Source organism: Emys orbicularis, chromosome 24 (assembly GCF_028017835.1).
Source record: "Emys orbicularis isolate rEmyOrb1 chromosome 24, rEmyOrb1.hap1, whole genome shotgun sequence".
In the NCBI taxonomy this organism is placed as follows: Eukaryota; Metazoa; Chordata; order Testudines; family Emydidae; genus Emys; species Emys orbicularis.
In genome coordinates, this window is record NC_088706.1 from 13,689,684 (window position 1) to 13,713,412 (window position 23,729).

General features: G+C 55.0%; 1 protein-coding gene across 1 annotated transcript; it reads left to right on the top strand.

Moving 5' to 3' along the window:
- Positions 1–536: 536 nt before the first annotated feature.
- LOC135894209 (occludin-like) lies at positions 537–18,364 on the top strand. The gene is made up of 7 exons (XM_065422267.1): positions 537–1,238; positions 5,457–5,615; positions 12,954–13,111; positions 13,711–13,920; positions 15,357–15,528; positions 16,250–16,291; positions 18,263–18,364. The coding sequence occupies exons 1-7, from the start codon at positions 537–539 to the stop codon at positions 18,362–18,364; spliced, it is 1,545 nt and encodes a 514-aa protein (XP_065278339.1).
- The last annotated feature ends 5,365 nt before the right edge of the window (positions 18,365–23,729 follow it).

Sequence of the window (23,729 nt, forward strand, 5' to 3'; positions counted from 1 at the left end):
ACAGTCTAACTAAGACGAGACAGGCCCAAGGTCTGTGACCCACGGCGAAGGGCTATAACCCACAAGCAGAGGTGGCAGCATGTTGATGCCACTCTTTCTGGGGGGTGGCAGTGGGGTAGTGTGGAGGAGATCAGCTAATTGGAAAGCAAAGGGGGCAGGGCAGGTGGGGAGTGAAGCTCAGAGCTGGAGCAAACGGCGCAGGGCAGTGAAAAGTCCAGTCAGAACTGGGGCAAGTTCTCTGAATATTCACAGCTCCCTGCATCGGCTGCCCAGGTGGCCGGTTCCGTGGCAGCCGTCTCCCAAGGCCGGACAGCAGCAGAGGGAAACGCGTGGCCCTCACGCCCTTTGCTCGGGGAGTTTGTAAGTGACTAGCGCAAGGCCTCAGCGGCAGAGCCAGGATTCGAACCCTCTGCCCCTGTGCTTGCCCCACCTCCAGGCCACCCTGCTTGATCAGCTTGTTTATCTCCCGCTCTACCTAGGTGTTTCTAAGGCTGTGGTCTCCTGGCGCCTGCCCTGCGTTGGATCCTTCCTCCGCCATGTACAGCCAGAAGCCCTACACCAGCCCGCCCACCGGCTACGGCCCCCCCGGCGACGGCTACGGCTACGACATCCACTCGCCCCCCCAAGGCTCCTTCTACGTTGAGGACGTGCCGCAGTATTTTTACAAGTGGAACTCTCCGCCCGGCGTGGTGAGGATCCTGGAGGCCCTGGTCGTCCTGCTCTGCGTCACCATCTTCGCCTGCGTAGCCTCCACGCTGGCCTGGGAATATAGCTACGGCTACGGGGGGATGTACGGGAGCGGGCTAGGGAGCTACTACGGGTCTGGCTATTATAGTGGAGGGATGGGCTACGGGGGCTACGGGGGCTATGGTGGATACGGCGGCTATGGAGGCTACTATGGCGGGATGACCAACCCGCGGGCAGCCAGCGGCTTCATGATCGCCATGTCGGTCTTGTGCTTCATCGCGCTGCTGGGGTTCTTCGTGGCCAGCGTCACCAAGTCCAGCAGCGCCCGCTCCCGCAGGTTTTACCTGGCGGTCATCGTGGTGTGCGCCATCCTGGCCTTCGTCATGCTCATCGCCTCCATCGTCTACATCATGGGCGTCAACCCCCGGGCACAAATGACCGGCAGCTACTACTACAGCCCCATGCTGACCATGTGCAACCAGATGTACTCCTCCGGTGGAGCCTACATGAACCAGTACCTCTACCATTACTGCACCGTGGACCCCCAGGAGGTAAGATGGGCACTGCTTGCCTTTTCCCTTCAGCATTCCTTCTTTTCTCTCTTTCTCCTCCTTCCTTCAGCTTTCTCTCCTTCTTTTCTCTTTCTCCTTCTTTCTTCCTTCAGCTTTCCTTCTTTTCTCTCTTTCTCCTTTTTTCTTCCTTCAGCTTTCTCTCCTTCTTTTCTCTCTCCTTCCATTTTGTCTTCGTCTTTCGTTGACTTTCTCTTGAAGCTGCTCAGAAAATGGGATGACTGTTTTGGGGGAAATGTTAATGCCAATCTAGTCCTCGTTTGTTTAAAACGTGAAATGATCAACAAAGATTGTTGAAAATTTCCTACCGTCTCGCTCGCTCGATTTCACAGACAAACAGGATGAAATTTTGGTCAGAATATTAATGGAAACCCCCCCTTTTGTTTTTTTATTAAAATTTGAAATTTTGCTCGGAAATGTTGGCATTTCCCAGCCAGTCTGTCTATTTTTCCCCATTAACACTCGTTTTCTCCCCAGTACCTCCATAGCCATCAGCTGTAACTGCTGCTTTTCCTTTTCCACTAGCCATTGGCGCACGTCTCCAGCTTGCCTCAGCGAAGGGCAATTCCTGGTGACTAGCGTCAGCTGCCCTTGGATCTACACAGGGTGTAACCAGGGCTAGGAGGACAGAGCTGAGGACAGGAAAATTCAAGGCTCAATACCAGGAGGTGCTTCCTGGTGGGCGAAGCTGTGGAGCAATCTCACAGGGGAACGGTGGAGACCCAACTAGTTGGGCCTTCTAAACCCAGGTTGGACACAGTATTAGAAAAATCCTGCTTTGGCGGGTGGATGGGCTAGCCCAGAGGTTTGTAAACCGGCCTCTGGCCCAGGGGGGAGCTGGCTGCTTGCATGGTGCTGACTCGTTCATCCTGGGTTTTGCAGCTGAAGGAGAGTCAGAGCTGGTGGGAGAGGGAGCTGAAGGAAGAACATGTGGTTATTTTTTCCATTCAGCCAATCGCTTTAGTTGACAGGGGTGTTATAGGATCATGAAAGGGAAGGGAGGTGGGGGAGGGGAGGCCAAGGTGGCCCACAAGACAATCCCTCTTTTAAGCTGTGGTCTCCACTATGGGAAAGTTTGGTAAACCCTGGACTAGACAATCTCCTGGCTCTTTTCCATCTCTCCCCATTTTCTGGGATTCTCCAAACTCTCTGTTCTGAGCAGCTCAGAGCTCTGCACCCCTCTCCCCTCCTTGAGCCGTCCTGGTGCAACGATTCGTGCAGGCTAAAACTCTAGAGCTGCGAACCGAGCGCCACCGACAGTCGCTGAACGTTGGGTTTGGCCTTAGTCAGTTCCCCAGTGGGTTGGGTGGTCACGGTCTCTAAGTCCTGGGAGAAAGCCGATGGAGAAGATTGGCTGTAATGTCTTTGTGCCGGCTGTATCCCCATTGGCTGCAGCGAGGTTTCTGCCGAGCTACGCGGGGCTTGCCGATAGCAGCATCTAGCAGCCTTCGTTTGCCAGGACAGATGAGTCCACTGCAGGCTGCCCTTAGACCAGTGTTGGGGTGAGTTGTAGGCAGCCCACTAGCACCTAGTCATCCCAGCTGAGGTCAGGGACCCTTTGTGCCAGGCGCTGCACAGACGCACAGTGAGAGACAGGCCCTGCCCCAAAGCTCACAGTCTGAATAAACCAAGGAAGTCTCATTCACCCCATTTTACAAAGGGGGAAACTGAGGCCCAGCCAGACAAACAGAGGGAGGCTGTAGCCCAGCTATGTGTCATAAATACGTGTATAGCCCGCATTACTGTCGTCTCTGAGCACCTCCCAGTATTTAATGGATTTATCCTCACACACTCCTGGGAGGCAAGGCCTGGCTATCATTGCCATTGAACGGAGGGGAAACTGAGGCACAGAGCAGCTGAACGACTTCACCAAGGGTCACACAGGGACCCTTTGGCAGAGCTGGGAGCTGAATCCAAGTCTTCCAAGTCCTAGGCTAGCAGGGCCGGCGCTTCCACTAGGCGACCCTAGGCGGTCGCCTAGGGCAGCAGGATTTGGGGGGCGGCATTTTTCCATCCTCGGCGGAAATTTGGCGGCGGGGGGTCCTTCCGCTCCGGGTCTTTGACAGAAATTTGGCGGCGGGTCCTTCACTCGCTCCGGGACCCGCCGCCGAAGTGCCCTGAAGACGCGGAGCGGAAGGACCCCCGCCGCCGAATGCTCGGAGGAGGAGCGCTGCTGCCTAGGGTGGCAAAAACCCTGGCGTCACTCCTGTAGGCTAGTGCCCTAATCACTGGGCCTTCCTTCTTCTAAGCTCAGAAGCGCCTCTTCCAGCTCAGAAATAAACTCCGGTCTCCTGAGTCCCAGCCCAGTGCTTTAACCACAAGCCCACCAGCCATGTGCTTTGTCCAAGTCTAGCCCCCAGGATGTAACCCGGAGCAAAACAGCTTTATAAAAATCGCCTTCATTTGCTGCTCAGTTACTCTGCTGGGCTTGGTCAGTTTCCTTGCTGAACTAGAATTAATTTGCAAACTAGATACCATTAACTTGGGCTTGAATAGAGACTGGGAGTGGCTGGGTCATTACACAAATTGAATCTATTTCCCCATGTTAAGTATCCTTCTTGTCAACTGTCTGGAATGGGCCATCTTGATTATCACTACAAACGTTTTTTTTCTCCTGCTGATAATAGCTCATCTTAATTAATTAGCCTCTTAGAGTTGGTAGGGCAACTTCCACCTTTTCATAGTCTCTGTATGTATATAGATCTTCTTACTATATGTTCCCTTCTATGCATCCGATGAAGTGGGCTGTAGCCCACGAAAGCTTATGCTCGAATAAATTTGTTAGTCTCTAAGGTGCCACAAGGACTCCTGCTCTCTTACCGATACTGTGCAGCTAACAAGGCTCTGCTTGCTGGCCCCGGCTCCGGAGTCAGAGCTCTAGGCTGTCTGTCGGATAGAAGGCAGCAGAATATTAACAAACAAGGTCTCGGTGAAGCCAGTTTCGGTCTGGACAGAAACAATTGCAGCGATTGAAGCAGCGAGCTGGGTGGGGCTGCCGATACCACCCCGTCTCAGGAGAAGATTAGCCCAGCCTGCTGCGTTCCAGCCACGTGAAATCCAGAGTCATGTAGAGCTATGTACTTTGCTATAGATTGCCTACCAAAAACAAGCAAGGAGCTGTGCTGCGCCTGCCTGATGCATGGACCAGATGTGACCTAATCTGTCATTCCCCCCATGTCTAATTTCTATCTACTTCAACATTCTTCCCAGGGCCCTGTGGGAAATTCTGGGGAATCTCCCTCTCTCACGCACACCAAACGGCGAGGATTTGAACCCCTTCTTCTTGAGCAAAAATCATACAGAGAATAAGCAGCCCATTTCTGCTGCTCTCAGCCATGTGTCCTTAGAAGCTTGTTGATTGTTTCAGCATGCAGCGGGGAGTCCGAACTCCTGGGCACTTTTCCTGGCTCTGTGGGGCCTTGAGAAAGTTGCTTTCTCTCTCGCCGTGTGCCTCAATCCCCCAGTCTGTAAAATATGAGGGCATTGGATCCCTGTAGCTTGCAAAGTGCTTTGGCATCGCCTTGTGTATTTTTGGTTCGTGAGCTGAGCCCACTCCCGGAGAATCAAACCCCAGCAAGCTTTGCAGGCTCGATTGTTTTGCTAACTTCCACACAGGGTGAGATAATAGCAATGCGCAGAGCAGCGGCAGCCTCCCATGTGATTCTGCTTTGTGCCAGGGAGAGCTGGGGAAGCTGGGTCTATTTGTTGCCAGCACAGCCAATATCCTACCGTTCCCCCTTTGAATGCTGCCGGGTTTGTCCTCTGTCGCTTGGCAGCTCTGGTGAAGGAGCCAGTTCCAAAAGCCCTCGCAAACCCGAGAAGCTGCCTTTTCGTCTCTTCCTCCCCCTACATCCCAATTCCAGGAAATTCCTCATCTGTCTCACTCTCTCCTCCTTGGGGGGACTCTTTTGTTTGATGTAACAATTATTTTCCCTTTCATTTCATTTCATTTCCTGCCCCCTTTGGCACCTTCACATGGACTGGAATGACTTCTCCAACTGTGCTGGCGGGCGGGGGGTGTCTCATCTCCTGCTAGTGGCTAATCCACATAGAAGATGACAACCTACTGCTGCTACCAGCTGATGGAGTTCTTCCTTTAGCTTGAGCGGTAGAGGTCAGTGCTGCAGTGCAAAGGGTGCTGGGTTTGAACCAAGCTGATTTCCCTTATGGCCAACGTGTTTTTTTCCCCCTCTCTTCTAGGCCATCGCCATTGTCTGTGGGTTCTTCATTGTCATTCTTCTCTGCGTGATTTGCTTCTTTGCTCACAAGACGCGCCACAAGATCTGGAAGTTTGGGAAGCCCAATATCTACTGGGACAAGCCACTCGCCTTCCAGGAGGGCCCCAACGTGGAGGAGTGGGTGAGTCTAGGATGGCGCAGGCTGCGGGTGGAGCAGATGAGTGATAGGGACTTTGAGGCTCCAACCTGCTCGGGCTAAATCAGGGCATTACTAACCAGCCCATCACCGTGGTGTCTAGGTGCCAGAGGTACCCTCAGGAGCCAGATTGGGAAACAAACAAGGGGAGGGATTCTCCTAAGCCCCGTCCACTCATGGCACCAAAATTGAGAGCTGTCACTCACCGTAGGTTGTGCAGATCTTCGCAGCATGATCCGTCCTCATCTTCCTTTTAGCAGCAGAGAAATGTTGATGTTGGTAAATTGGAGAGGGGTCAGAGAAGAGCCAGGAGAATGATTAAAGGCTTAGAAAACCTGCCTTAGAGCGAGAGACTCAAAGAGCTCCATTTATTTAGCTCAAGAAAGAGAAGGGTCAGGAGTGACTTGAATCTACATGGGGAACAAATCTTTAATAAGTGGCTCTTCAATCTAGCAGAGACAGGGCTAACATGATCCAATGGCTGGACATTGAAGCTAGACAAATTCAGACTGGAAATAAGGTGTAATATTTTAACCGTGAGGGTAATTAACTGTTGGAACAATTTACTAAGGGTCGTGGAGGATTCTCCATCACTGACCATTTTAAAATCAAGATTTAGATTTGTTCTAAGAGACGTGCTGTAGGAGTTACTTTGGGAAGCTCTCTGGCATGTGTTATACAGGAGGTCAGACTAGATGATCGCAATTATTCCCTTCTGGCCTTAGGACCTATGAATCTATAAATGGTTAACAATGTTGACATGTAGGCATCGCCATCTGTAGGCTTCAGAGTTAACACCCCATTGTGGTCAATGGGGCAAGCTCAGAAATCTCTCCGATCTGCTCTTTCAGGCTGTGGGCAGATGTGGCTGGATTCGTCTGCTTCACTTTTTAAGGCGATCTAGGCAACCATAAAAGTCAGGGTCAGGTTAGGTTCTGGAGCAAAAGATGGACATGGGCAAGTGCAGTGGCCTCGCAGGGAATGTGGCAGAGTGGTGTGAGCGCCCTGCTGCATGTTATGAAATGTGCTATATAAGAGCTAGGTATTGTTGTTTTTGTTCAGTGTTTGCACAGCGCCTGGCACAATGGGATCCTGGTCCATGGCTGGGGCTCCAACCTACTGCCACGATTTAAATAAATAATAATATCATGTAGCAATGAGTTCCACGGGTTAATTTTATATATTAGTGGAGGAGGGACGTATTTCCTTGCATCTGTTTTAAATGCCGTGTTTTTTCCATTTGCTTTTGGGTCTCCTTGTTGCTCAGATATGAGTAACAGGGTGTTGAGAGCAGGGCTGGTCCAAGCTATCTCGAATGTATCCAAAGATAAATAAAACGGGATCGGATCAGATAGTCCGTGAGCCTGGAGCCAGCAACACGAAGGGTTTCTGTTCTCTTCCCCTTTGTCCACTGAGTGCTCGAAAAATGTTTGCTTATGATATGATTTAGTTTCACCCTCATCAATGATTAACTGAGCAGCGCTTGCCACGCAGGGTTTCGCCTGGCACATCTCAAACGTGTTCTGGTCCATTGCTTGGCGCCAGGTCACATCTGGTTGGCAGTGGGGTCAGGCGAGTGGGGTCACAGGCACTTGGGGATGGGGTGCGGGAGCGGGGTTGCTTGTTCGGGTGAAATTTCACACCAGCGTAAGTGCTGGGCCCCGCTTAAGCCTGGGAAATTCACCTCTCCGGGCAAGGGGCTGGCGGGCAGTCTTGGCACCACTTGCATTCCCACTTACACCCGTGCCAAGGAAGCAAAGGATTCTGGGATTCCCAGCTATGGGTGTAGTGGTACCGTGGTGTTGTGCTGGGCTTCTGCCCAGGGTGAAACCACCCGAGGGCCACCAGCGCAATCACCCCTCTCCCCTGCCTCTCAGCGTGAGCGTCTGATGCCGAAAAGCCTAATGCAGAGTGACAAGCCCTCCAGGGCGCTGCTAGGCCAGGGCATATGGCAGTTGGCATCCCCTCCGCTGTACGGCGTGACGCAGAAAAGCAGCCGTCTCCGCATCAGGGAACTGAACAGCACCAACAAACCCAGTCGTGGGGAAATTAACACAGTCGCTGGAGGAAAAGACTCGTCCGTAGCAGGCGCCTCCTTTGTTCTGTTTGGGGACTTGTCCTGCCCTCGTCACTAGGATCTGAGCGCTGCCCAGGCGTGTCCTCAGGGACGTGCACCGTGTTTAAAGGCTGGGCTGCAATAAACGGGCGACCTTCGAAAGGAGAGTGAGCAGCCAAATCAGCGCTTCTCACAAGGGCAAGGAGAGAGCACGACAGGCAGCGCGGCCTAAGGGTTAGAGCTGGATGGGGGTGGGGAGCCAGGACTCCTGGGCTGTAGTCACAGCTCTGGCAGGGCGTGTCTAAGGGTGCAAGCAGGGCTGGCAGCGTTGAGTCCGGACAGGGGTCAAGGGCCCAATCATGTGTGGAAGTGAACAAGACAAGTTCTTCCCAGACTGGGCTCTGCAGGTGGGAGCTGCGATTTCCCCCCCCCCCCCAGGCTCAGCTCCCAGGCCCCTCTGAGATTCCCCCCAGGATCAGCTCCCTTGGGGTTCCCTCCACCCCAGGATCAGCTCCCGGGTCCCCTTGTGGTTCCCCCCACCCCAGGATCAGCTCTCAGGCCCTTCTGAGATTCCCCCCAGGATCAGCTCCCAGGTCCCCTTGGGGTTCCCCCCCCAGGCTCAGCTCCCAGATCCCCTTGGGGTTCCTCCCACCCCAGGATCAGCTCCCAGGCCCCCCTGAGATTCCCCCCCCCCCCCCCAGGATCAGCTCCCAGGTTTCTCTGCATCTTTGCTCGTGTGGGAAGGACTGTGGGAGAGGAACTGCCTTAGCCAGGGAACAAAGCTCTTTCCTCCAAAGATCCATCAGATCCCAGACAAGTGCCAATTTCTGCCCCCGGCAAGAGGCTCCAGCTAACAAGCCGCAAAGGGCCAGGAAGGAAGGGAGGGTGAAGGGGGAAAACATCTGGCCTTCTAGGATTCAGTCTAAACAAATTCACCCCCCACCCCTCCCCATTTCCTTAACCTCCAGGAGCAGATGTGGCCACATTCCCTCGTTGCCCGCACCTCTCCTGCGTCACCAACCCAGCACCTCTCGGCCTGGAGGCCCAGTGCTATGGCCTGAGGTCGGGGACGAGGATGCCCGAAGGAAAGCTGCAGGGAACGTTAGGGGGCCGGGGCCCTGCAGCTACAAGGTTACGTAGCGCAGAGGCAGGCGTTCATGCTCCGGTGGGCAGGGGAGGGAGCGGCCTGCATGGCAGCGTGGAGCAAAGACAGCTCCCACGGGTGGCTGGGTGGAGGCGAGGAGAGGAAGGAAGGGGTTAACGAGTGCATCAGCTATCCAGAGAATTAATTGCAAGCAGGGGCAAACCTGAGGCATTTGGAAAAGCTCTGACTGGAGCAGAGGGGCAACTAGCCAAGGACTGGGGAGAATCAGGCATACCGTTTGTGAAACCTGTTGCATTTGATTGGTCTAGCTACGTGTGTCAATCCCTTGGGTTTAGCAATCTGTCCCACCTTGTAGTTTGCAGTGACACTCCGGGTACCTTTTCCTGCCCTGAAGAAGAGCTCTCGAAAGCTTGTCTCTTCCACCAGCAGGAGTTGGTCCCATAAAAGATATCGCCTTACCCCTCTTGTCTCTCTCATATCTATCGATCTCTCTGATCACCAGCTTCAAGCTCAATCTGGCCTCCCAGAAAAATCACACGATTGGCTTAAAAACTATGAGATTTTTTTAAAATAATAATTTTGGCTGCTTTTGGTTTGCCTTCTAGTTAGTGAGCCGCTGGGGGGCATGCGGGGTGTGGGCTCAACCTTTCCTCCAAAAGCATGAAGTTTAGAAAATGACTTAAAAAAAAGAGAGATTCTCTCCTAATCCCCTGATTCCAGGAGCTGGAGCTTTTGGAGAAACCTGAGGTGTTGAGAAAGTTGGCAACACTGTAACAATCTCTCATCATCTTCTCCACACGATACAAGTGGGGCTTTCTTTCTTTCTTTCTTTCTTTCTTTCTTTCTTTCTTTCTTTCTTTCTTTCTTTCTTTCTTTCGAGACCCTGATGAACTCATTCTAATGTTATTTTACCATCTCCTCCTGCTCCCCTGGTAAATGTTATTCCCATTCATACATTAGCTATTTAATGATTATTTAAACATCTGTTCTGTTGGGATGCCCTCGTTAGCAGATGCCTGGTGGAGGTGGAGGAGGATGTACGTGGGGGGCTGGGCTGGGAGGCTATAGCGAGGTCACAACTTCTAAAGCTATGGCTCCCCTGTTTAGAGCCAGATTTTGATACTTTGTTTTTGTAACTTCCCGCTAAGTAGTGTCCTACTGCACAATTGAGGCCAATGAACCCGCTGACTGTGTGAGACATTGTGTCCAGCATGAGGAAGGTTGTGTGAATACAGTGGAAGGCTAGTGGTTAGGGCACTGGCATGGGCCTGTAGGTGAGGATTCAATTCTCTGCTCCGCCACAGACTTCCCGTATGACCTTGGGTGAGTCACGTAATCTATCTGGGCCGCAGGCTCCTATCTAGAGAGGAGACAGCATTGCCTAGTGGGTGCAGTGCCAGACTGGGACCCAGCAGTGCTGGGTTCTCTTCTTGGCCTTGCCACCGGGTTGCTGGGTAACCTGTAGTGTGTCACTTCCCATCTCTGTGCCTCAGTTTCACCATCTGCATAATGGGAATAGTGGTCCTGCCCGCCTCTGTAAAGCCTTGGAGATCAGCCGATGAAAAGTGCTATGTAAGCGGTAGGTGGTATCTGTACAATGGGCGTAACTGCATTTCCATTACTCACGGAGGGTGGGGGTGAGGATAAATCAATAGTTAGCGATTGGGAGATGCTCACATCCTACAGCGCTGGGGGTCCTAGATGTACGAAAGACAGATGGGCAGAATCTGGCCCTGTAGCCCGCCATTAGCACAAGAGCAAAGCCTGAAAGAAGCAAAGCGCCCTGGACGTGACCAGTTTCCCACCCCGGGCGTTTCCACGTTCCTCCCAGCTCAGTTTATTTACTGTGCAGGTCACTCCTGGGAGGCATTTCCTGAGTTCTGGTGGAAGCGTCTCCTGCACCGGCTCTGTAGGGACCCAGGTCAGGGCGGCGCTGCCCAGACCGGCACATCCTCCCTTTGTCAGGCCCAGGGATGTCTGGGGAGGGAAGGGTTAGCTGCTCCGCAGGTGGCTGAGTCCCTGTGAGCAAACACCCCTGCGAAAGGGAACTGGCCCCGTGGCCCGCTGGCACAGGGGAGTTCGGGAGGGGAAATTCCCACCCAAGCCACCTGTTCCCTGGCACTGAGCGCTGCCACTGCCCTTCCCGGGGAGCCTCGTACCTCCTTCGCTCCACTCCCGCAGCTCTCAGACCTCTAACAGCCGGGGGGGGGGCACCCAGCAGCCCCACTGCTTTATTCTCCACTGCAGGTTGTGGGGGCTGGCTCCTGCGGGTGGGGGCATAGCATGCCAGGTCAGCTAGGCCATGGAATGGGGGGTAGGCCACACAATTTAACCCCATTCCTCTGTGCCTGGGACTTAGACACCCACCCCCACCCATCCCCCTGGCCTCTGCTGCTGGGCTGGCAGGTTGGGGGATCGTGGGGCCTGGTGGTGCCAGCTGCCTCTCACCCAGCCTGTGGGGCGGAGGCTGGTTAAATGGCAGGGGAGGTGTTTGCCAAGGGCTGATTTAGCTTATCGGCCAGTCGCACTGTGATAAGGGGGTTGGGGCTGCACACACGGGAGGCAGAGAGCCGGGACCTGGGCGGTGGTTCCTTGTGCTCCCAATCCCGATCCCAGTTCCGTGGGGCCCTGCAGACCAGACGGGGGTTGGGCTGCATTAGCCGCCCTTGGTTTGGTGTGTGACGGTGTCCCCCTCATGGCTCTTTCAGAGCTCCTCGCATAGTGTGGACCCCCAGCCCCTGTTATCCCAGCCCTGAGCTCCCCCCTCCTCCCCGAGCTCTGCCAGTGTCCCTGAATCCCGACCCCCAGCCCCTGTTATCCCAGCCCTGAGCTCCCCCTCCTCCCCGAGCTCTGCCAGTGTCCCTGAATCCCGACCCCCAGCCCCTGTTATCCCAGCCCTGAGCTCCCCCTCCTCCCCGAACTCTGCCAGTGTCCCTGAATCCCGACCCCCAGCCCCTGTTATCCCAGCCCTGAGCTCCCCCTCCTCCCCGAGCTCTGCCAGTGTCCCTGAATCCCGACCCACAGCCCCTGTTATCCCAGCCCTGAGCTCCCCCCTCCGCCCTGAGCTCTGCCAGTGTCCCTGAATCCCGACCCCCAGCCCCTGTTATCCCAGCCCTGAGCTCCCCCTCCTCCCCGAGCTCTGCCAGTGTCCCTGAATCCCGACCCCCAGCCCCTGTTATCCCAGCCCTGAGCTCCCCCCTCCTCCCCGAGCTCTGCCAGTGTCCCTGAATCCCGACCCACAGCCCCTGTTATCCCAGCCCTGAGCTCCCCCCTCCGCCCTGAGCTCTGCCAGTGTCCCTGAATCCCGACCCCCAGCCCCTGTTATCCCAGCCCTGAGCTCCCCCTCCTCCCCGAGCTCTGCCAGTGTCCCTGAATCCCGACCCCCAGCCCCTGTTATCCCAGCCCTGAGCTCCCCCTCCTCCCCGAACTCTGCCAGTGTCCCTGAATCCCGACCCCCCAGCCCCTGTTATCCCAGCCCTGAGCTCCCCCCTCCTCCCCGAGCTCTGCCAGTGTCCCTGAATCCCGACCCCCAGCCCCTGTTATCCCAGCCCTGAGCTCCCCCCTCCTCCCCGAGCTCTGCCAGTGTCCCTGAATCCCGACCCCCCAGCCCCTGTTATCCCAGCCCTGAGCTCCCCCCTCCTCCCCGAGCTCTGCCAGTGTCCCTGAATCCCGACCCCCAGCCCCTGTTATCCCAGCCCTGAGCTCCCCCCTCCTCCCCGAGCTCTGCCAGTGTCCCTGAATCCCGACCCGCAGCCCCTGTTATCCCAGCCCTGAGCTCCCCCTCCTCCCCGAACTCTGCCAGTGTCCCTGAATCCCGACCCCCAGCCCCTGTTATCCCAGCCCTGAGCTCTCCACCCCTCCCCGAGCTCTGCCAGTGTCCCTGAATCCCGACCCACAACCCCGTTATCCCAGCCCTGAGCTCCCCCCCCACAGCCCCGAGCTCTGCCTGTGGGCTGCCGTTTGGGACCCGCTGTGTGCACCCTGCGGACTCCCCCGAGGCCGTCACCAAGCCTGAAGTTGAGACCAAGGTTTCGACTGGCCCTGGCTCTCGCTAAGGTGGAGCTAAGGGCAGAGCGTGATCCCAGCATCGCGCCCAGCCCCCCGCACACCCCGGGCCGCACGTGGGCGCAGAGGGAGCCGAACGCCTCTGGCTGCTTTTCAGGTGAAGAACGTTGCCGAGGGCGCCAGCATGCAGGATGAGACGGCCACGCTGGCCTACTCCGAGAAGCCAATCAGCCCCGTCAATGCCCCGGCTAGCGCCTACGGCTACCCGCGCAAGGAGAACGGCTACTATGCCTCCGAGGCCTACAACCCCAGCAGGTGAGTCCGTCCCAAGGGCTGGGAACCCAGGGTCCCTTTGTATCCAGATCTCCCACCCAGGCCTCCGGCGGACTCCTCCCCCAGCTCAGCTGGGCTCACGGTGCTCGGGAGCAGCTGGTTTGATGAAGTCACGTGCCAGGTGGGTCTGGTGGTTAGAGCCCAGGGCTGGGACTCGTTGGGTTCAGTGCACAGCTCTGTGGGACCTTGGGCCTCATTTCCCAGACATCTGCAAACCGGAGGAGAACGGTCCTTCCTGTGTCTGTCTTGCACATCAGGCTGTGAGCTCCGGGGCAGGGACTGTCTCTCACTGCGTGTCTGGGCAGCAGCCGGCCCGGTGGGGCCCTGAACTCACGCTACTACACTGCCGCTGTGTCCATGCCCATGCGGGGAGGCAGCCCCAGAGGGCTGCATTCCCTGTTTCACTCAGACCTGCCGCCTTGCCACACTGCCAGCCCCCGGTCACCTCAGGAGCTGGGGCGCTCTAGCCCGGGGGTTCCTCTGGGTCCCGCCTGGATGGATGAGCAGTTGGGGGAGGTCTCAGGCTGAGAATCCTGGCTCTAGGCTGAGCCCCGTGTCCACATATTCCCCCCCCCCCCCAGCTCTCCTGCCCGTGTGGTCAGCGAGCCGCCCGCCAGGACCTTCAGCACCAGCACGCTGGAGGAGAGGGGGAGGGAGAGCTCCAGCAGGCCCGCCGCCCGGCGTGGGAGGAGAAGGAGGCGCAACCCCGAGCTGGACGAGTCCCAGTATGAGACGGACTACACCACAGCCATGGAGTCCAGCGACGAGCGGGACAAGAACGAGTGGGGCAGGTGAGGGGCTCGCTCTCCCTGGCGCATCCATCAGTGACCCCTGGCTGCCTCTGCAGGGCCAGGGCTACTGGGGCCATCCCCCGGCAGGGTGTCTAGCACCAGAGATAGCTGCTGTTAACATCACAGGCTGGCCCAGAGGGGAGCCGAGCATGCCCCAGGCAAAGTACTGCACACCGGAAAACACAATCCCAACTATACATAGACAATGATGGGGTCTAAATTAGCTGTTGCCACTCAAGAGAGAGATCTTGGCGTCATTGTAGAGAGTTCTCTGAAAACATCCGCTCAATGTGCAGCGGCAGCCAAAAAAGCGAACGGAGTGTTGGGAATCATTAGGAAAGGGATAGATAATAAAACCGAAAATATCATATTGCCTCTCGATAAATCCATGGTACGCCCACAGCTTGAATACTGCGTGCAGATGTGGTCGCCCCATCTCAAAAGAGATATATTGGACTTGAAAAAGGTTCAGAAAAGGGCAACAAAAATGATATGGGGTATGGAACGGCTTCCATATGAGGAGAGATTAATAAGACTGGAACTTTTCAGCTTGGAAAAGAGACGATTAAGGGGGATATAACAGAGGTCTATAAAATCATGACTGGTGTGGAGAAAGTAAATAAGGAAGTGTTACCGACTCCTCATAACACAAGAACTAGGGGTCACCAAATGAAATTCATAGGCAGCAGGTTTAAAACAAACAAAAGGAAGTATTTTGTCACACAAGGCACAGCCAACCTGTGGAACTCCTTGACAGAGGATGTTGTGAAGGCCAAGACCATAACAGAGTTCAAAAAAGAACTAGATACATTCATGGAGGATAGGTCCATCAATGGCTATTGGGCAGGCAGGGATGGTGTCCCTAGCCTCTATTTGCCAGAACCTGGGAAGGGGCGACAGGGGATGGATCACTTGATGATTCCCTGTCCTGTTCATTCCCTCTGGGGCACCTGGCACTGGCCACTGTCGGAAGACAAGATACTGGGCTAGATGGACCTTTGGTCTGACCCAGTCTTGCCGTTCTTATGGTCTTATGTTATGCCATGCAGCTGGACCAGGATGGGGATCCAGGCTGCCCCGTTTGGCCTGTGGGGGAGGGCTACTCCGGGGAGGCGGGAGGGGGATCTGGTCACGCCAGCTTCACTGACATTTTGACGCGACGTGCTGGCATCCCTATGTGATGTTGTTGTCACGGCGATGACCTCATGCAGTGATGTTCCTCCCCCCTCAGATAGGCCGGTGGCACGGCCCTCCTGTAAGTCCAGTAGCCACCTGCCTGCTCCCGGGTTGCTGGTGCAAGAACAATGCTGCGTGGAAAGAGATTGCAATGATTTGGGGGCGGAAAGACTCAACCCCTCTGCAAACCAGCCCCAGAGCACCCCTCATCGAGTCCCCAGTCTAATCTCTCTCTCTCTCCCTCTCCTCCGGCCGGGCAGCGTGTACCCCCCCATCACCTCGGATGGCATTCGCCAGGAATACAAGCAGGAGTTCGACGCCGACCTCAAGCACTACAAGCAGCTGTGCGCCGAGATGGACGACATCAACGACCAGCTGAACCAGCTCAGCAAGCAGCTGGACGGCTTGTCGGAGGACAGCCCGCAGTACCAGGTCAGCGTGGGGCCAGGTCGGGGCTGTGCTTCACCGACTGACATGGAGGCTAGAGGCGTTGTATCACGGTAGCGCCTCTAGGGCTCGGCTCAGCAGAGCTCAGGGCCCAGTTGTGCCTGGCGCTGCACAGACACCAAGAGACTGGCCCTACTCCAAAGAGCTCACAGGCTAAACAGACAAAGGGGGCGTTGTCGCCCCATTTTGCAACCAGGGAACTGAAAACCAGAGAGATTCAGTAGCAGAGACAGGAACTGAACTCAGGTCTCCTGATTCCCAGCCCAGTGCCTTATCTACAGGGCATCCTTCCTGCTACTTCACCCCTCTGCAGAGGGACCAGCACCGAGGGGGATGTAAGTCTCATTTGATAGCTGATGCTCATCTGTTTTGTTCAGGGACCCACGCTGCCCCTGTGGAAGCCAACAGGGAATTTTGCCCAATCAGTGCGAGCTGGAAGACCTCTCTTCTTCGCCTTCCCGAGCTCCAGGCCCTGCCCAGCCCATGCTGATTCCACCAGCATGCAGTGACGGGCTGCTTTGGGAAGACTTGCTTTCTGCAGCGGGGCTGGCTTTCCATACAGTAGCCTGAAAGGGCTTCTTTGTCAGCCCCCGCCTGGCGCCATCACCTGTGCTCTCTCGTTAGGTACACTGCCGAGTGATGGCTCTGGAGTAATTATCTGCTGTGCACATAACATGGCCCTCTCCTCCCGGTTTTTCTTTTTCAGGGAGTCGCCGAGGAATACAACCGGCTGAAAGATTTAAAACGGGTGAGTCGCCAAAACCCAGCTTGTCTCTGTGCATATTCCGTCTGTCTGATCTCCCTTAGGGATTTGTGTGTCTGTCCAATTTCCCCTAGCGATTCAAATAGCATCCCAGAGTGAGTGTCCTCAGACAAGGCCTTAGCCATTTCCCACTTCAGCAGCCTTAAAACTTGTCTACACATGCAAACGGCACCGGCTTAACTTAAATCAGTTTCAAACCCAGATGTGGTTAAACCACTGAAAGCCCCTATGTGCCGGCGTGGATATCGGCTTGAATCTGGTTCTGTCAGTTTAGCTAAATGCCTGTCAATTTTCCTAGGTGAGCGAAATCATCGGAATGAGGCTTAAACCGATGTCAGGGTGTCCACACACAATGTTGCACCAGTTTTCGGTTTAAAATCTTGTGTTGAGTTAGAGCGGGGCAGCTCTGTGCATGTAGACCAGGCCTTGGGGTGACTGATTGTCTTTTTCCCCCTTTTAAGTGAATGTGTTGCTCCCATGAAGGGGTCTGGACTGAGAGCCCGGAGCTGGAGTTCTGTGTTTCTTCCCAGGGCAGGAGCAGCGTGGCTTTAGTGTGTGTGTAGCCAGCCATGTGGCTGGAAGGGCCCGGCTAGGGTGGGAGGTTCGCTCCGTTCTGTGTGCCTGGTCCTGAGCATTGCTGTGCACACGCCGTTCTCACTGAAGGTGGTGGGAGCCCCCCCCCGAATCAGGCCCCCATTCCCTAACCTGGGCTGGGAGGAAAAGTCCCATGCAGTGGGTGCTTTTGTGACAGCCACCCTCTGGGCTGACATTGAACTGGGGACCTCCAGAGCTAAAAGTAGGAGCTGCTACAGATCCCTGGGAGGAAGGAAGGAAGGAGGGTGGGCGGGCATTGTAACAACTCCTGTCCTCACGCCAAAGGGGCTTGTAACACTCACCCACCAGTGGGTTACACTCTGTAATGGGGAGATCTGTCATCTAGGACCCAGACAATGCACATGCTTGGCATGGCCCAGGAGCCATCAGCTGGTTAAATACTGCCAATCCCTCCGTACCTGGGTCAGATTCAGATGCATGACCTGGAGTGCAATGCCCTGCCTCCCTTTGCGGTGCCCCTGAGCTGGCTGGTTCGGTGTTGGATTACGCTCTGCGGCGCAGCTTGAAATACAACATGCTTCAGTGAGCTGAGACGGAGGAAAAACACCCCCTGCTTTCAGAGTTGTCTGGACGGCACTGTCCAGTGCCAGCCTTGCCCTCCTACAGCCCGCAGCACAGCAAGGGGGCCTTCTTCACTCAGCCGATCTGCTCCCTGCCGTGGGGATCGGGCAGACCTGCGGAGCTCCCTGGCTTTGGATTATTCCCTTGAGCCTCGCAGAGTCAGCCCAGTGGCGCGAGGGGGTTCCATTGGGGTTCATATATCCCAAAAGGCAGCTTAGTGCCAGTTGCAAAATCTTTATTACCGGGGAGCGTGCACAAGGCAAGAAGAAACCCGGCGCCCCTCTGGGATCCCAGGTTGCTTTTGCAGCACAGGCATAAAAATCTCTCTGTTTACTTGCAAATGGAGGGGGTCTGAGCTGGGATCACAGTCAACATGTGGGGGTTGGACTCAGAACATCAGACATTAAGTACCAGATGTTCAAAGGGGACCAGCGCGCATTTAAGCAGTCCATTGGGTGCTGAGCATTTTCTTAAATCTGGCCTCAGTTGTGGGCACCGAGCCCTTGAAAATCTGGCCCTGAATTCTTAACATTTGCTCTCCAGAAGCGTCAGCCTGTGCCACTTGAGCTAAAAACATAACTCCATTAGCTAGTAGCAATGGGAGGCTCTTATCTTCTTATGCGGACCAGCCACTAGATGGCGACACATAACACATGCTGAACCAGCTCCCACAATGCTTAGTGCTTCCAGAGCACAGCTGCATTGGGGAGCCGGAGAGAATGGGCCCCCGTGTTCCCTGCGACGTTATTAACGCCTCCTCGTTTCTTGCTCTCGCTTCAGACTCCTGATTATCAGACAAAGAAAATGGAGAGCAAAGCTCTGCGGAACAAGCTGTTCCACATCAAACGCATGGTGAGCGACTACGATAAGATGAGAGGGTAGTGCGGAAAGCGGAATCCTTTGGAGGGGGAAGAAATTCTGCGTGTGGTCAGCTGACTTCCCTCCACGAAGCGCTGCAGGAATGCCAAACACCTGGACTAAAAGCAGATTTCTTTTTGTTTTTTACATTCGTTTCCAAAGCAGAATCTCTCTATCTTTGTGCCATTTCCAAACCGAAACCCGACAGGTCTCGGCGAGCGGGGCAAGAGGGCGATTTTTAGAACAGAAATGAAACTCCAAGGAAGTTTGCGCTCTGGTCTGATGCCGGTGGGCCCGTATCCTACAATGACCTAAGCAGAAATCCTGGCCCCATTGAAATCAGTGACTTCAGTGGGGCTAGGAGATCACCCTTGGTGCTTAAGTTTCTGCTGCGAGTCATTAATTCAATAGAACTGAGCATTAAGCATGCGCCCGCAGTTCCTGCAGCCTCAGTTTGTACGTGTGCAGATGTAAATTTGTAAATACGTGGGTGTGTATATAAATTAGCCTCCTGTTTTCTATGATCAAAGGGTGAATCTCTCTGTAGCTTGCTCCCATGCTGGTCTCCATCCTCCAAGCCCTTACTCGCCCACGTAGTCCCAGTGAGCTCAGTGGGACATCGCTTGGGAGCGAGGACCCTCGGTGGGTGAAATTCACCCTGGGCAGAGGGGTTTGTACAAGGCCTGTGCACCACTGACACCCTCTGAGCACGGTAGGGGGAATGCGGCTCCATTGACCTCTGTGGGGATCGTGCCGTTGACTTCAGCAGAGCCTGGATTTCACTCCATGATGGGGACTTTGTGCTGCATAAGCCTGATGCTGGATCCCTGCCCAGGAAAGGTTTGCAGGATTGGGCCCATGCGCTCTGGAAAGGACTCCTGCTCCCTCTTAGATGCCTGTCGTCCTTCCCCTCCATCCGTCCCAATGTGATTCAAAGCCAGGAGCCTGGGAGCCCAGCGGCTGGAGCCCTGGAGCCCAGGCCTGTTTCGCACGCCACGCCAGCCCGCAGTAAGGAGCCCATTGCAGCCAGCTTAGGGTGACGGCCTGTCTCCCACCACCGCAGCTGAGTTGTGTGCAGCCAAGCTGAGCGGAAACGCAGACCCAAGCTCCAGAGATCGTCCTGGCCCCTCACCTCCGGCCCCGTGCTGCAGAAGTGTCTCTCGGGGGGCTGACAACTGAGTGCGGCGGCGGATGCATTTCACCGGGATGAATAATACATAGGGAACTCCTGAGTCACCCAGCGCAGCCGGCTCACACTCCTGACAACTTGACAAGCCAGGGCTTGGCCGCCCCCCAGCAAGAGCCCATGCTAGGCATTGTGTGAGGAGATTTCACGCTCGCACAGGCATCACGGTGCCAGTCTTAGAATAGCCCCCTCAGCTGCCACGGTTTTATAGAGCTGGACGGCACGGTGCGAACGTCTGAACACAATTTTTTTTACCGCTGCCAGCACGTCCTATGCCAGTGTGCTATTCTGTAGGGAACTGGGTATGATGTCGGGGGTTATTTTTTTTAATAAACGGCATCTATTGATTTTAAATTTCAGCATCTTGCTGTAAAATGAAACGCTTCTCCCTTTCCTTCCTGCATCGGCTTAAAAAAGAAATCCCCGTATGTTTAATTGGCTGCAGCCAGAGTCAGCGAGTGTTTGGTCGCTGGGACGAAGCAATATTGGGAGGTAGAAATTGGGCAAGGGAAGAGGTTACAGCAGGTGCATTTGATACAGTCACTGCTGGCCTCCAGCCTGTCCACCCATTGCTGTGGTATCAGAGCAGCTTCTAACCAGTCATGACTTTATGCTCCTGACAGCCCATGTGGGCGGTGAGACTCCTCACCCCCAGTTTGCCAGGCGAGGACCCAAGGCCCAGAACGACGCAAGGGACGAGGTCACGCAAGGCGTCTGGGGCAGAGCTGAAATGTGAACCCCAACCTCTCCCAGTTCAGGCCAGTGCTTTACCCACAAGGCCAGCCATGCTCTGCCAGCAAAGTTCCCACTCCCAGCCACCCCAGGGTTGCATTCTTATAGCTGCATTCTTATAACATGCCTTGCTGGGGGGCGGCCCTATACATTTGGCAGAGAGAAGCTGCTGGAACCCTAAAGTGGCCGTTTGCCTGCTGCCAGCTGCCTCTCGCTCCCTGATGGTGAGTACTGCTAACCCTGGGTGCTTCCCCTTTCACGCCCTTCCTAGCGCCCTTTGAGTTCTGTGGGCCAAGTGAGCCAGGACAGGTTGAGAGGGGGTTGGTCTGTGGGCGTCTTGACTCCCATTTGGTGCAGTGTGGTGGACTCAGTCCCCTGCCCGCCCAGTGTTCTCCCTGTGGGCTGCTGCCCCATGTGACCTGCAGACGCTGCAGACAAGGGTTTCAAGGCGCAGTTAGTGTCTGGTAAGGTCAGATAGCAGCTGGGACTGCGGAGGAGCCATTAGAACCATGTGACCAGCCCTTGTGTTGCCCACGCTTGGGATTTTTATTGTGGGGTGTTTTTCTTAAAGCACCTGCACCTGGAGGCATGGGATTCATGAGCATCGCAGCGTTTGGTTTCAAGAGAGAAGCCTCTAGCCCTGGTGGGTGCAGAGAAATAGCTTGAAAATCATGACCCCTAAAGGCTCAAAAAAACAGAAAAGAAATTGAGGAGGGGGGAAAACCCTCCCGCAAAACGTATCGTTCTGTGAAAGCGCCTGATTGTCTTTAGCTAATCTCCTGATTTCTGGGAGCGGGGGGAGGTGACGCGTGGCACAGGCTGCTCATCCTCTCAGGCCTGTAGCTGCTGTCAGAGCTTTAAGCGGGATGAGGGCCTGCTGTGCTCTGCCCTATGGGCTCGTTGAAGGGGGGGGGGCGCTGCTGTATCTTGGGGGCTGTGACAGTATGCAGTGCCACACACACACTCTCTCTCTCTCTCACACACTTTCACCGGCCAGATCCCTCAAGCTGCTGCACTTCATTCTCCATGTCCTAAAGCAAGCTGTTCTACACTGTGAAACGGCTGCTGCGTTCCACCCCAGACATGGCTGCCGGGGCGGGGCAGTGTGTGAAGCACTTTGAGCTGCTTGCCACGTGAACTATTGTCTATAAATTACTTCAAACCCCAAGGCCCTTCTTGCCCAGACGGCTTCTGAAAAGTAGCTTTAGTCCTAATCCCGCTGCAGGAATTGGGAGCCTGAACCCTGCCTGCATTTTAATCCTCAATCTTTGCCCAATTTTACTGCAAAGGCCCCAGGTTTAGTCACCTGCACGATTACACCACTGAATTAAGCGCAAGAAAGTGGGGGGGAGGTCTTGTCACCCGCCCCGATACCTACGTATAATGGTTGCATTAAATGGACTTGACTTGTCTTTTCCATGGCCCTGCACCTTGTGTGCACGTTTACACAAGGGCAAAGTAGGGAGGATTTTACAACCCATGAAAACCGTCATGTTTTACACCCACATCCTACTGGTGTCAGGGCCCATGCAAGGTGCAGTGGTGAATTAGGCCCAAATCCCTTTACAGACAGGGTGGGCTACACCGAGAGGCTAATCCGGGGCACTGACTGATGGAACTAGATTGCTCATCACGTTAAAATCCAGCCACGGCACAGAGCCAGTTGGCTGGGGGAGTAAGGGTTTTGGGGCCCTATAATACAGAATGCTACTGTAACACCATCCCGGGCCCCAGCAGCTCAATTCCGTTCCACGGAGAGGTGTGGAAAGGTTAGATTTGTATTGGTAAAGGTCGGGAAACAGCCATTTACCCGAACACACCCACAACCCGACAAAACAATATCGCCATTGAGCACGGCCATTCCCAGGTCAGCAGAACAAGCCCCATGCTGCCCGAGAGCGTGAGCGTCGGACGTAAGATTTACAGTGTCGAGGTTGCTATGTGACGTCGCCCACTTGTGATTTAAGTTAGAGAGCTAGCATGAGCCGCCCTCTGGCCTGCCAACGTCACAGGGATCCTCAGCTCGAGCTGGGCACCCAGGCCAGGCCCGGGGCTGCTCAGAGCTGGCTCCGAACTCAGAACCAGGCAGCTTTGGGTGGGCAAGGGCTCAGAACTGCCAACCAGCAGCGGCATTTCGGGTGCTTGGAAAATTCCAGCTGGTGGCGGGGTTAGGGGGCAGCTGAACAGCCGCTTGGGAAAGGACAGTGGCATCTAACTAGCAGACTCGGGCAGCTCATGAGGCAGAGAAGTGCCCAGGCCCAGGGCCAAGAGCCCAGGCAGCAGGAGCAGAGACTGTCTCTACCCCGTCTAGCCCCTAGCAGGGGACAAGGAGTCATGGCATGATACGGGTCGCACTATTGTGTCCAGTAAAGTCTATTCCAGAAGAAGGCACCACCCAGAAGCATAAAACACACTTTTATTATTGTGATTCTTTGGCTGAGCCCTTTTCTAAGGAGGCCTTTGCAGGCGTGCTTTCCCTGGAGACAATCAGTCCGACAGCGGCAGTAACACTCTGCTTTGGTGATGGGGGAAAGTTCATTTCCCAGCCCCTTAGGGACTCGGAACGGGGTGTCGATTCCCAAGCAGGATTCAGCAGCGTGTCTGGTTCTTATTTCTGAACAGAAAAATCGCTTCGGGGCACCAAACCTTACTTGAAAATTTCAAGTATCGTCGCTCTGAGCTGGTTTTGCCACGTGTGATAATATCCCACAATGCCCCTGGGTGACCAAAAAGCCCCTGCTCTCGGGGATTAAGTGCAATCGGGTTTAGTGTTAAGGCTCTTTGCATAGAACAGCAGAATCCGGGGCCTCGTTTTTTTCAAGGGCGACTAGAGATTTTGGGTGCCACCGTTTCTGGATGCCCTCAAAGGGGGCTCTGCTTTCAGAGCTCGCCCAGCCCCTGCTTTCTGAAAGTCATGCCCCTTTGAGGTGTCCCCAGAATCCGTAGTCGCACTTGGAAAATGCAGGTTCAGGGTCCTATTCGCCTCCTCAGTAGGAGAGCGCTTTGGCGCAGCAACGTGCATGTGTAATAACAACATTTAGCGCTTCGTAGCTCCCAGGCACCTTGCAACCATGGCTTAACTCCAGGCAAAGTGAATCCGCAAGGGGGCTGCAAAGCAGCTGTTTCTCCGGCCTTTAAAAATCAGTGGGTGCCAGTGTGTTTAATGGAGAGCCTCTGTCACGCTCCTCCCCCCTCGGAGACGGAAACAAGATCGCTCCTTGGAAGGAGTTTTTAAGGGAGTTGGATCAAAGATTTGTGTGGCTGCTGTGCTGAAAAGTCTCCTGCAATCTATACGGAAGTGGGGGAGGCAGGTATTCAAAATCCAGGCAGCTCATTCCTACCCCAGCACGTATGGTCGAAGGCCAGCGCCTTCCCCCCTCCCCTCCAAACAGAGCCCCCCTTCCTAAGAAACATCTGCATTGACTTCAGTTAATGGGGTTAGAATCAGGGCTCGCTCTAAATGACAAGTCC